Here is a 12,500-nt window from a genome sequence, read left to right on the forward strand (position 1 = left end):
GTGAATATCCAGGATCAAACTTGCTTTTGTGTGTGTGTCTCTGTGTGTGTGTGTGTGTGTGTGTGTGTGTGTGTGTGTGTTTGTGTGTGTGTGTGTGTATTCTACGGTGTCTATTCCTTTTCCGTCTCTCCATGAAAGTGTTGCCAAAGTGTGTTCGTGTTCGTGTGTGTGTGTGTGTGTTGTGTGTGTGTGTGTGTTGTCGAGGATTATATTTTTAGTTTTTTGTTTCGTCTTTTTCAACTTTTTTTCTTCTCTTTCTTCTTTACTTTTACCTAACTTTTTAAAATCTGCGTTGGTGTATGGTTTTGCTTTTGTATTTCTTTGGACTCTCTCTCTCTCTCTCTCTCTCTCTCTCTCTCTCTCTCTTCGTGCCCGTGGGTATATTTGTAAAGCGAAGCAGGTCAGTGCCGAACTCGAAGCTTACATAACGTCAATAACACAGCTCTCTCTCTCTCTCTCTCTCTCTCTCTCTCTCTCTCTCTCTCGACGGAACGAAAGGCTATTACCCTCACACCTCACTCCTACCATTGTTATTGATCACTACTACAACTCTCTCTCTCTCTCTCTCTCTCTCTCTCTCTCTCTCTCTCTCTCTCTCTCTCTCTCCTCTCTCTCTCACTCTCTCTCTCTCTCTCTCTCTCTCTCTCTCTCTCTCAACACTCTCTCTCTCTCTCTCTCTCTCTCTCTCTCTCTCTCTCTCTCTCTCTCTCTCTCTCTCTCTCTCTCTCTCCCACAGACTGAGTGACATGCATCAATTATTCTCTCAGTTTCATGTAAAACCCTTGATAATCCCACTTATTATACGAACTCGAGACGCGTGGCAGTCGTCATGTCAACACCTGTCCCACTAGTCATTATCTCACCTGTCCCCTCGCACCCCCTTGCCAGACACATACACCCACCCACACACACACAGCCACCTTCGCCCTCACTCTTACCCTCGCACACGCCTCACACCTCACATGGAAATCTAATCTATATGGTGAAGGGATAATCATTACGTGAGGCAGGATAAATATCGTTTGTCACCTAATTGCTGAAATGATCGCAGGGTGTGTGTGTGTGTGTGTGTGTGTGTGTGTGTGTGTGTGTGAGAGAGAGAGAGAGAGAGAGAGAGAGAGAGAGAGAGAGAGAGAGAGAGAGAGAGAGAGAGAGAGAGAGTGTATGTGTGTGTGTGTGTGTGTGTGTGTGTGTGTGTTTGCTTCGATAAGGCACCTCGCAACTACAGAATCAGAAAGAAAGAAGAAGAAGAAGCAGAAGAAGAAGAGTAGTATTAGTGCAAGGCGTGTTTCTTTTTTTCTCCTTCTCTTTCTTCTCTTTCTTTTTTTTATCTCTATTCATCTTCTCTTTTTCCTCATTTATGTTCTCTACCTCGTCCTTTTTCCTTTTTCTTATCCCTGAGATCCTTTTCATCGTCCTCATCCTACTTTTCCTCCACTCATCTCTCCTCCGTCTCTTTTTTCTCCTCTTCCTCTATTCATCCACATCCTTCTTATCCTTCTTTTCCTCATCCACCTTTTCCTGATACTACTTTTCCTTCCCGCATCCTTATCCTCCTCCTTCTTCTCTGCATCCGCCTTCTTCGCCGTCTCCTCCAGCTCCTCGGCCTCCCATCATGGCCACTAACTCAGCCACCTTCCACCGCCCCAATTACTACCAAGTGGGGCGTGCAGACTCTCCTCCGCCGCGCCATCACCGCTAACGCCCGCTCGCTGGTGCTGAGGCCGCTAGCTCCCTCGCCGTTATCCGTGATCGTGGCGGCATATCTTGCATCAGCACCTGAATAATTCATGCCCACCACGCCACCGTCACCCTTCCTCCGGTCATGCAATTCCGCCAAGCCTCTGTAAGGTCAGGCTGGCGGCTGTGAAGGCTTGGAGGGCGCCGTGGGGCTTGGATGGTTGGTTACTTGGGTGGCTGCGGCGCCCTCACACATACACGACCGTTCCTCAGCGAGACCAAAACATTAAATGAACAGCAACATAAAGTCGAGTCGCCCCTCTGAGAAATGGGTTACCTTGGCCTTCTAAAAATGCAGAGCAGACTTCATGTTTTGGCAACACTGTAAGTTGAACGCGGTGAGATCGTGCTGGGAATGCGAGGTGGAGGTGGAGGTGGAGGTGGAGGAGGAGGAGAAAAAGGAAAAGGAGGAGGAAGAAGAGGAGAGGTAGACGGAGATAAGACGAGGAGGCGTATAGGAAGGAAACGGATGAAGTAAGGAAGAAGGGAGAAAGGGAGGTTAATGCGTGGGTGGTTTAAAAGCAGTCTTCAGTATCACGACTCAGAGAAAAGAGAGAGACAGAGAGAGAGAGAGAGAGAGAGAGAGAGAGAGAGAGAGAGAGAGAGAGAGAGAGAGAGAGAGAGAGAGAGAGAGAGAGAGAGAGAGAGAGAGAAGAAGAAAGAAGAAGAAATATATTTATTGCTCAGACTTTTTACAAAGTATGGAGCACAGCCCTCAATATGTACATAATCTTATGTATCACCTAAACATTCGCAACAATGCATTAATAAACTGTGCCAGATTTATTAACAAGTTTACATTACCACTTTGCATCAGCTTGACAAATTTAAAATTATTTGGTTGCAATCTATAATATTCGGGTATGTATCTATTTCTCAATTGAAGAATTTCTTGATTTTGACAAATCAACAAAGCATGGTATTCATCCCCTATCAATTCATTATTACATTTAGTACAATAACGCACCTCTCTGTCTGTTTGATTATATCTACCAACAATGATTGGTAATTTATTATTTCCGTGCGAAGCTTTGACAAACTTATACGATTATTTTTATTAAGTTTAAGCAGGTATTCTTCAATTCCATAAATTTCTTTATATAATTTGTAAGTATTACAAATACCTTTATTTGATATGTTTTCGTACCACTTGTTTATCCATAAGTCTTTTAATTTTTGTTCAATCGCTTTTCTGAACCATTTAGGGTTACTAACTGTCTGCGCCATCCACACCCATGACATTCCACACTCTATACAAATATTTTTGATGTATTCTATCCATGGTGACAAATACAGACCGCTCGTATATAACTGTAATAAGCAATTATACATTATATAACTTAATTTAGTGTTCTTTCCCGTCACTAACCTAGACCAATAACTTATCATCTTACACTTAATAGTTATATCAAGAGGGTAAACCCCTAGTTCACCGTATACCATGTCTGTGCTGGTGTATCTATGTACATACAAAACGTGCTTCAAAAACTTCATATGTAGTAATTCTATTTCCCTTATAGTACAATCACCCCATATTTCACAGCCATATGTAAGTACAGGTACAACCATCGTTTTAAACAGTTCTATTTGAATATCAACTGGCAAGTCATATTTACGTGAAGTACCAATGATGGAATACAGAGCCCTGGTTGCCTGTTCCTTAAGAGCCAACTCCCCTTTCCTGAATCTACCATTGTGGTTAAACAAGACACCCAAATATTTGTACTCGTTAACAACCTGAATAGTCTCACTCCCTAATTGAAAATTATAATTACTTGTTTGTACCTGTCCTCTACTAAATACAACAATTTTGGTTTTGTCACAGTTAACCTTTAACTTCCAATCTAGACAATAATTATGCAAAGATGTTAGCGCCTGTTTCATATTCACTTCACTATCACATAGCAATACTGTATCATCTGCGTACATTAGCACAAATAATTTCAAATAGATATTAAGAAATTCGTTATCAAAATCTAAATATTTACAATTAAGTTCAAGAAGTTTGTCCTGCAAGTCATTAATATAAAAAGCAAATAACAATGGTGACAAATTTTCTCCCTGCCTTACCCCCATATTACACGAAAATGTGTCCGACAATTTTTGATTCACCATCACACAAGATCTAACATTTTATACATACTCTTAACAACATGTAACAATTTACCATTAACATTATCTCTAACCAGCTTAAACCATAATGCTTCCCTCCACACCATATCAAACGCCTTCTTATAATCTACGAACAAGCAAAATAATTTTTCTTTTTCCATTTAAACAAATCAATAATACATTTGAGCAAATACATATGATCCAGGGTTGAATATCCTTGTCTAAATCCTGCCTGTGTTTCATTGATGATGTGGTTCGCTTCAGAATACTGATTCAAACGATTGTTCAAGATGGATGTAAATAACTTTCCCATACAGCTTAACAAGGTAATTCCCGGTAGTTATTTGCGTCTCTGACGTCTCCCTTGTTTTTGTATAATGGTATTATTACTCCAATGGTCCACTCCATTGGGAAGACTCCTTCATCCAATATTTTATTAAACATCTTAACATAAAGAGGGGATAATAGGTCTTGAGTACTTTTAATATATTCATTGATGATATTGTCAGAACCTGGTGATTTGTTATTTTCCAACTTATTGATGCATGTTTTATCTCTTCAGACGTAATAGGGTTGTTCAATATGGGCACATTCCTCTCTTGGTTAATTTCATAGTCAATGGTGTCATTTCCTCGTTATCAATAGTTAATAATGCTTTAAAGTGGTCGTAAAATATCTCAAGATTAAGTTCACTCTCCTTGTTTCCTCCTTGTTCACCTTTTAATATTTGCCAGTATGATTTTGGATCTTTGCTTTTGTTTTCTCTCAGTTTTTTCACAACAATGGAATTTTCTTTATTTTTCACCCTTGTTATTTCTTTTTGTAGTTTTTACTTTTCTCTCTCATAATACTATACGTGACAGGATTTTTTTGTTTATTGTGCTTGTTCTTAGCTTTGTGGTATTGCTTTCTGGCATTATAACACTGTTTATCATAACCGTTCATATTGGTGTTATTGCTCTTTTTAATGTATTTACTTTTACTTTTGTGGGGAAATACCTTCATAGCAGGTTCTACAAGTACTAATTGTAATTGGTGTGTTATGTCATCCACAGATAAAACGTCAAGAGAGAGAGAGAGAGAGAGAGAGAGAGAGAGAGAATGTTTTAGATGTTATGCTCGCGAGGTGGAAGTCATGAAGGGTTTGTATCCTCCCCACTAAGCCTTCTTCTGCCTCGTCCTGCAGCTTCTTTCCCCGAGCCTTTCACGACGAGGGTAGGCGGGGAAAGAGGGTCGGGGGTGGGGAGAGAGGGAGAGGGGGAGAGGGGCGCCGCTACACCCCGAACAGCCTCCTTGAGCGTGGTGGTGAATTTTAGATTGATTGTCTCGGCGGGAAGAGGCGGCAGGTGTCTGTCAGTCCCCGCAGCTCTGAGTGGTACTTCGGAATCGCCACCGCCCTGACTGCCAACTGAAAAGGTGTTCTGAGTGACCCCTCCAACGGCCTCCCCCCCTTTCTCCTTCCCCTTACCTTCTTCCTCATGCTATTCCTCCTCCTCTTCCTCCTCCTGGTCTCTCCGTCACGTTCCTTCCGTCACATTTTCTACTTTATGCGCTATCTCTATTTTCATGTCCCTCTCTCTCTCTCTCTCTCTCTCTCTCTCTCTCTCTCTCTCTCTCTCTCTCTCTCTCTCTCTCTCTCTCTCTCTCTCTCTCTCATATTCAGTTGTTATGTATGTCGATCTATTCATAACATTCATAAACAAGAGACTATCACACGCATAATGAAACACGCACTGCTTTCTAGAACATTGGCAACATCACTGCTTGTCATTTGAGGAGCTTGGGTTCTGTTAAGTCGAGTATGTGCTTAGTGTGTGTGTGTGTGTGTGTGTGTGTGTGTGTGTGTGTGTGTGTGTGTGTGTGTGTGTGTGTGTGTGTGTGTGTGTGTGTGTGTGTGTGTGTGTGTGTGAGCATTCTTTCTATACCGTGAGTTTGAGGATGAGGTGTGTGGTGCGTTGTGTCTCAATATCATCTAGAAACTTGTGTGTGTGTGTGTGTGTGTGTGTGTGTGTGTGTGTGTGTGTGTGTGTGTGTGTGTGTGTGTGTGTGTGTGTGTGTGTGTGTGTGTGTGTGTGTGTGTGTGTGTGTGTGTGTGTGTGTGTGTGTGTGTGTGTGTGTGTGTGTGTGTGTGTGTGTTTGCGTTCTGAGTTATGTATATGATTCTAAAGACATTGATGAATTACTTGTGCTAACATAAATAAACACACACACACACACACTGAGGGAATTAATGAAAAGTTTTTTGGCAGTCGTCTGTCGGCACAATCTCTCTCTACCCATCCTCCCCTCCCCAGTCCCCTCCCCCATCACCTCCGCAATAACACACCGACACATTAGCCATAATCACATTACCTTTCACTGCCCAGCGTCCCTGATGATCAACACGCCGCCAAAATTACTAAATAAAAACATTTCCTCCACAAGACCTCATTAGTCCGGCGCCCTGCTAATCCCTTCCACATGAACAAACACCATTTAACACCTCTGCTTCCGCCCGATGACACACCAACCCCTCCCTCCCCCACCCCTGACAACACAACAAAGCCCAGTCATGGTCCTCCCTCTCCCCTGCACTCACCCACCAGCCACCCACCCACCCAATGCTCTCATCTAGCAGTTAATCCTCAAAAGTGGCTAAATGCACTAGAAATGTTCCGATGTGTGTGTGTGTGTGTGTGTGTGTGTGTGTGTGTGTGTGTGTGTGTGTGTGTGTGTGTGTGTGTGTGTGTGTGTGTGTGTGTGATAAGTCCATCCACTCCTCCATTGAAGCCACTAACTCTCAAGTCTTTCATTTATTCACTACCAAGAAGGCAGCAGCAGCAGCAGCAGCAGCGCGTGGCAAAGAAAGGGAGGCAACACCAAGCCTTTGCCCGCTCGACGCACAGAAAGAAAACCAAGTGAAAAGAAATGGTCTAATTCATTTTAATATATTCTTCGTCTTAATTTCCAGATCTTATTTTTCCAAGTTCACGTATGAATGAATGAATGAATGGACCTTTTATACTCTAAGCCTCCACTTCCCTCCCTCCTCTCCCCATACACTCACCCACCACCACCACCACCACCACTACCACCTCCACCACCACCACCATCACCACTATCAACATCAATACTGAACTAGACATAAACGTTATTTTCTCCCACTGCACGCTATTTTCAAAGGACACAACGATGATTAATAACGTTCTCGTGGTATTTTATCCATAATATAATACAAAACCAATGGAAAATCACTGGAATCACGTAAACACACACGGTAACCTTAATAAAAACAACTAGAAGTAAGAGGCAACACGGAAACGTTTGAAACCACGATTACTATTTCAACAGCCTAACCTCTTTTGTCTCTCTTCTCCAGGAGGACTACAAACCACTTCCGTTGGCGCCTCAGACTCAACTCTTCGGGGCTGGCCTGGACGATGGCCTGCTAACACGTGCAGAGGCCTTAGCTGCCGTGGACATCTCAAAGCACGGCCATGGCCAGCCTCCCGGGGCCATCCCACAGCTCAAACACGACATGATGTATCACCCCGGCATGGCCACCACCCCCCACACACCGCCCATCTCCAGGACCAACCAGGTGGGTTCCGGCGAGGAAGCTGGGGCGGGCGGAGGCGGGGGTGGATGGTCGCACAAGGCGGGTCTCTGGAAGGTATGTGGCCCCGCCCTTATGTTACTGTTATGATCTTTGTCTCTGACTCTCTCTTCCTCCCTGACTCGGTCTCTGTCTCCTTTGCCATCTGTCACTTCTGTCTTTCACTCTCTCTCTCTCTCTCTCTCTCTCTCAATCTCTCTCTCTCTCTCTCTCTCTCTCTCTCTCTCTCTCTCTCTCTCTCTCTCTCTCTCTATATATATATATATATATATATATATATATATATATATATATATATATATATATATATATATATATATATATATATATATATATATATATATATATATATATATATATATATATATATATATATATATATATATATATATATATATATATATATATATATATATATATATATATATATATATATATATATATATATATATATATATATATATATATATATATATATATATATATATATATATATATATATATATATATATATATATATATATATATATATATATATATATATATATATATATATATATATATATATATATATATATATATATATATATATATATATATATATATATATATATATATATATATATATATATATATATATATATATATATATATATATATATATATATATATATTGTAAGCTAGTTTAATTCTCTTCACACTAATCCTTTGATCTTCTTACAGTATCTAGTCCTTACATTTATCTATTTTCTGCAATGCTTCCTTCCCATTTCATTCTAGCTTTGAAATCAAATCTTCTTTACCTTTCTATGCTATAAGCGAATCGTTACATAAATTAAGATATGCTTAACATTCCATTTTTCTATTTACTCTTATTGTATTTTTAAATTTACATAACTGAGCGTCATTATCATTAAGCTTCACATCAGGCATTATTCATCATTCACGCACCACACACACCCTCACTCTTCATTATTACGTAACACACTGAACAAAAAGATCCATCCTTTAATTGTCAGGAAAACAATCTAAGTATTTTCGTAAATCGATTATATTACTGTGTGTGTGTGTGTGTGTGTGTGTGTGTGTGTGTGTGTGTGTGTGTGTGTGTGTGTGTGTGTGTGTGTGTGTGTGTGTGTGTGTGTGTGTGTGTGTGTGTGTGTGTGTGTGTGTGTGTGTGTGTGTGTGTGTGTGTGTGTGTGTGTGTGTGTGTGTGTGTTCTGACCGATCGAAGCTTTTTATCAGTCTGTCTTTCTGTTTGTTTGCTTGTCTTTGTTACGTCCCCTACACCTCTCTCTCTCTCTCTCTCTCTCTCTCTCTCTCTCTCTCTCTCTCTCTCTCTCTCTCTCTCTCTCTCTCTCTCTCTCTCTCTCTCTCTCTCTCTCTCTCTCTCTCTCTCTCTCTCTCTAATGGCTAATCGTTAACGAAGACACTAATTACCACCACCACCACCATCACCACCACTGCCTTTATCTCTAATCCCTCCATACCATGAACTTTACCTGTGACCTTTATTTACCTCTCTCTCTCTCTCTCTCTCTCTCTCTCTCTCTCTCTCTCTCTCTCTCTCTCTCTCTCTCTCTGTGTGTGTGTGTGTGTGTGTGTGTGTGTGTGTGTGTGGCCAAGTGGAGGGAAGCAGTGAAGAAGCAACATTAATTATGATAAACAGCCGCGCCAGAAGCAGACACAGAGCGAGCGAGGGAAGGAAAAAAATATATATGACTCGAGGGGAAAAAATATAAAAATGAGATGAAAATGTGGATTGTCTGTGTCACTTGAGAGAGAGAGAGAGAGAGAGAGAGAGAGAGAGAGAGAGAGAGAGAGAGAGAGAGAGAGAGAGAGAGAGAGAGAGAGAGAGAGAGAGAGAGAGAGAGAGAGAGAGAGAGAGAGAGAGAGAGAGAGAGAGAGAGAGAGAGAGAGAGAGAGAGAGAGAGAGAGAGAGAGAGAGAGAGAGAGAGAGACCGGTAGTAAACTTTCTCTTAGTCTTATGAGATTCAAAGAAAATAATACACAAAACACACACACACACACACACACACACACACACACACACACACACACACACACACACACACACAGGGCGACTTGCAGCACCCTTGAAAAATGCTTCACTTTCTAGTTTTATAAAGCGGTGACCATTTTTAAAAGGCCCCAAAAGAGTCACCTTTTTTTTTTTTTGCTTTTTTCTTCCTTGTTTCACTTTTTTTTTTGCGGGCGCGGGTTGAGTGCTGCTGGTGCTGCTTTTTAAAGGGCAACGGCAGTGTAAGCTCCCAGGGGAACCTAGGAGGAGAGGGGGGGAAGGAAACGTAGGGAATAGAGGGAGGTAGAGAGGGGAAAAGGGTAAGGGGTGGTGGTGGTGGTGGTGGTGGTGGAGGAGGGAGGGGAGGAAATACACAGGTTAGGAAGAGAAGAAAATGGAAAGGCAGAAAAGGATGATAGAAAGATGGAGAGAAATGGAGGAAGAAAAAAAAAAGAAGGAAGGTGGTTGTGGGAGAGAAGGAGTGGAAGAAGCTGGAGATGAAAACATGGAGGAAAAAAAAGACAAAGAAGATCAAGAGAAGGAGAAGGAGGAGAGGAACTGAAGGAGTTGGAGAAGAGAGAGGAAAGAAGGAAAACTGAGGATGATGAGAGAGAGAGAGAGAGAGAGAGAGAGAGAGAGAGAGAGAGAGAGAGAGAGAGAGAGAGAGAGAGAGAGAGAGAGAGAGAGAGAGAGAGAGAGAGAGAGAGAGAGAGAATTGCTTAATGTTGTAACCGTCTATTCTCTCTCTCTCTCTCTCTCTGGCGGCGGCGGGACAGGTGAGGGCGCCCTAAACAATTAGTGACGTGTAATTATTTTCGCTCTGGCTAATTATGCGGTTGAGGCGTTGTGTGTAGGCCTACTGTTGCCCCTCCCCTTACCCAACCCACCCCCCCTCACTTTTCCTCCTTTCCCCTTTCTCTCTTTCTCTCCCCTTCCTCTCTTCTCTTTCACCTGCAATTCTATTTTTCACTTTTCCTTCCGTTTTCTCACTGTTATTTCTACCTTGTTTATTCTCTCTCTCTCTCTCTCTCTCTCTCTCTCTCTCTCTCTCTCTCTCTCTCTCTCTCTCTCTCTCTCTCTCGCACTTTTTTTCTTTAATTTTCTTTCATTATGCTTCTGGTTTCATTTCCATCTCCTTATACACTTTGTTGTCATTGTTCTCCTCTTCTTCCTCATTCTTCTTCTTCTTCTTCTTCTTTTTCTTCTTCTTCTCCTCCTCCTTCTCTTTCTCATATTCTTTCTCCTCCTCCTTGTAATTATTGTCTATCTGCAACACACTCATTCATTTATTCACTCCTCATCATTGCATTTACCTTATTTTTCCTTCGTTCTTTTTATTACATTTTTCTTTTATCTGTTCCCTTTCCATTTCCTCTCTCTCTATCACAACCCCATTTGCTCCTTTTTCTCTTCCTTCTATTTTTCCAACTTCGTATCTACCAATCCTTTACTTGTCTCCCATTTTCTTTGCCTCTCCTCCCCTTTCCCAGCCTTTCCACCGTCTCCCTTCCTTTTCTCAGCCCTTTCCCTTCCTCTCTTCCTCTTCCCAACTTTCCCATTGCCTCCCTTCCCATTTCCAGCCTCTCTGCTGCCTCCCTTCTCCTTTCCCAGCGTTTCCACTGTCTCTCTTCCCCCTTTTCCATCCCTTCCAGTGCCTCTCTTTCTCTTCCCTTTCCTTTCCAGCTCCTTCCCCTGCCTCCCTACCCCTTTCTCAGCCACTCTCCTGCCTCCCTTACCTTTCTCAGTCCCTTTCACTGCCTCCCTTCCCCTTCCAGGCCCTTCCTCTGCCCCCTTCCCGTTTTCCAACCTCTCTCCTGACTCTCTTGCCTTTCTCAACCCTTTACACTGCCTCCCTTCTCTTTCCTAGCCTCTTTCCTGCCTACCTTCCCTTCCCCAACCCTTCACTCACCCCAGGTACGAGGCAGCCCTTTGTTTGATGGGCCTTGTACATCTGGCAGCCTCAATTACTGTATAAATTTTCGTTACGTATTGTCCTCCTCTGTTTTTTGGGCTCCCGCGCGCACAAACAATTTCTTTGTTTGCTTCGTAATGTCAACAGCGTTTTATTTTACACTGGATAAAGCTCAGACTGTGTACGTGTTCTGTGTGTGTGTGTACGTGTGTGTGTGTGTGTGTGTGTGTGTGTGTGTGTGTGTGTGTGTGTGTGTGTGTGTGTGTGTGTGTGTGTGTGTGTGTGTGTGTGTGTGTGGCTCGAGATAGGTGGGTCAGAAAGGAGGAGGTTAAAGAAAAGGGAGAAAAAAAAGGAAAAATATATTGTACTGTTCCATCCATTTTTTTTTCTCTTCTTCAGCTTCCTTTTCTTTCTTACTCCTCCTCCTCCTCCTCCTCCTCCTCCTCCTCCTCCTCCTCAATCTTCAGAAGTCCACCACACTGACCACAGCTTTGGGAGATACACAGTAACACTTGACCAATAAAGGAAAAGAGGAGGAGGAGGAGGAGGAGGAGGAGGAGGAGGAGGAGGAGGAGGAGGAGGAGGAAGGAGAAAGAGAAGAACAAAATAGAGAAGAAAAAAAAAACGGAAAAACACGAGAGAAGAAAAAAACAATAAGGACGCGAAAGAAAACCACGACGAAGACAAGAACAAGAACAAAATAGAATCAGAAATAGAGACAAAGAAAATAAAAAGGAAAATAAAATCGGAAAAAAGAAAAAAAACAGAAACGATGTAACAGTAGCGTGATAAGAACCCGTCAGTCACAACCACGGCCTCTCCCTCTAACTCTACCGGGTCTCAATGCTCATTTGCCTCTCGGACAAACACAGACACCACCAGGGGACACATTAAGAGCTGGCCAGACGCACGCCGGCCATGCATCACCCACACCAGCCAGGCAAAGGCGGGGAGGAGGCGGAGAAGGGGCGGAGAGAGGGACGGGACGCTACAGGGGTGAGGGTACGTGGTGTGTATAGGGAAGAATGGGAAGGAATGAGAAGGAATGGGATGGAGGTGTGTGGGAGGAATGTGTGACTAGGATTGAAAAAGGAAGGAAGTAGGAAGGAGGAAGATATGTT

At 42.5% G+C, this 12,500-nt stretch overlaps 1 protein-coding gene across 5 annotated transcripts in view; it reads left to right on the plus strand.

Annotated features, from left to right (window-relative positions):
• The window catches only part of LOC123514073 (inhibitory POU protein-like), a 140,417-nt gene that overhangs the window by 90,067 nt on the left and 37,850 nt on the right, over positions 1 to 12,500 (plus strand). For all 5 annotated transcript variants that reach the window (XM_045271671.1, XM_045271670.1, XM_045271673.1 and 2 more), the window contains one exon: positions 7,211 to 7,504. In XM_045271671.1, coding sequence (XP_045127606.1) covers positions 7,211 to 7,504 — 294 coding nt within the window. The remainder of the gene's footprint in view (positions 1 to 7,210; positions 7,505 to 12,500) is intronic.

Source organism: Portunus trituberculatus, chromosome 37 (assembly GCF_017591435.1).
Source record: "Portunus trituberculatus isolate SZX2019 chromosome 37, ASM1759143v1, whole genome shotgun sequence".
NCBI classification, from domain to species: domain Eukaryota; kingdom Metazoa; phylum Arthropoda; class Malacostraca; order Decapoda; family Portunidae; genus Portunus; species Portunus trituberculatus.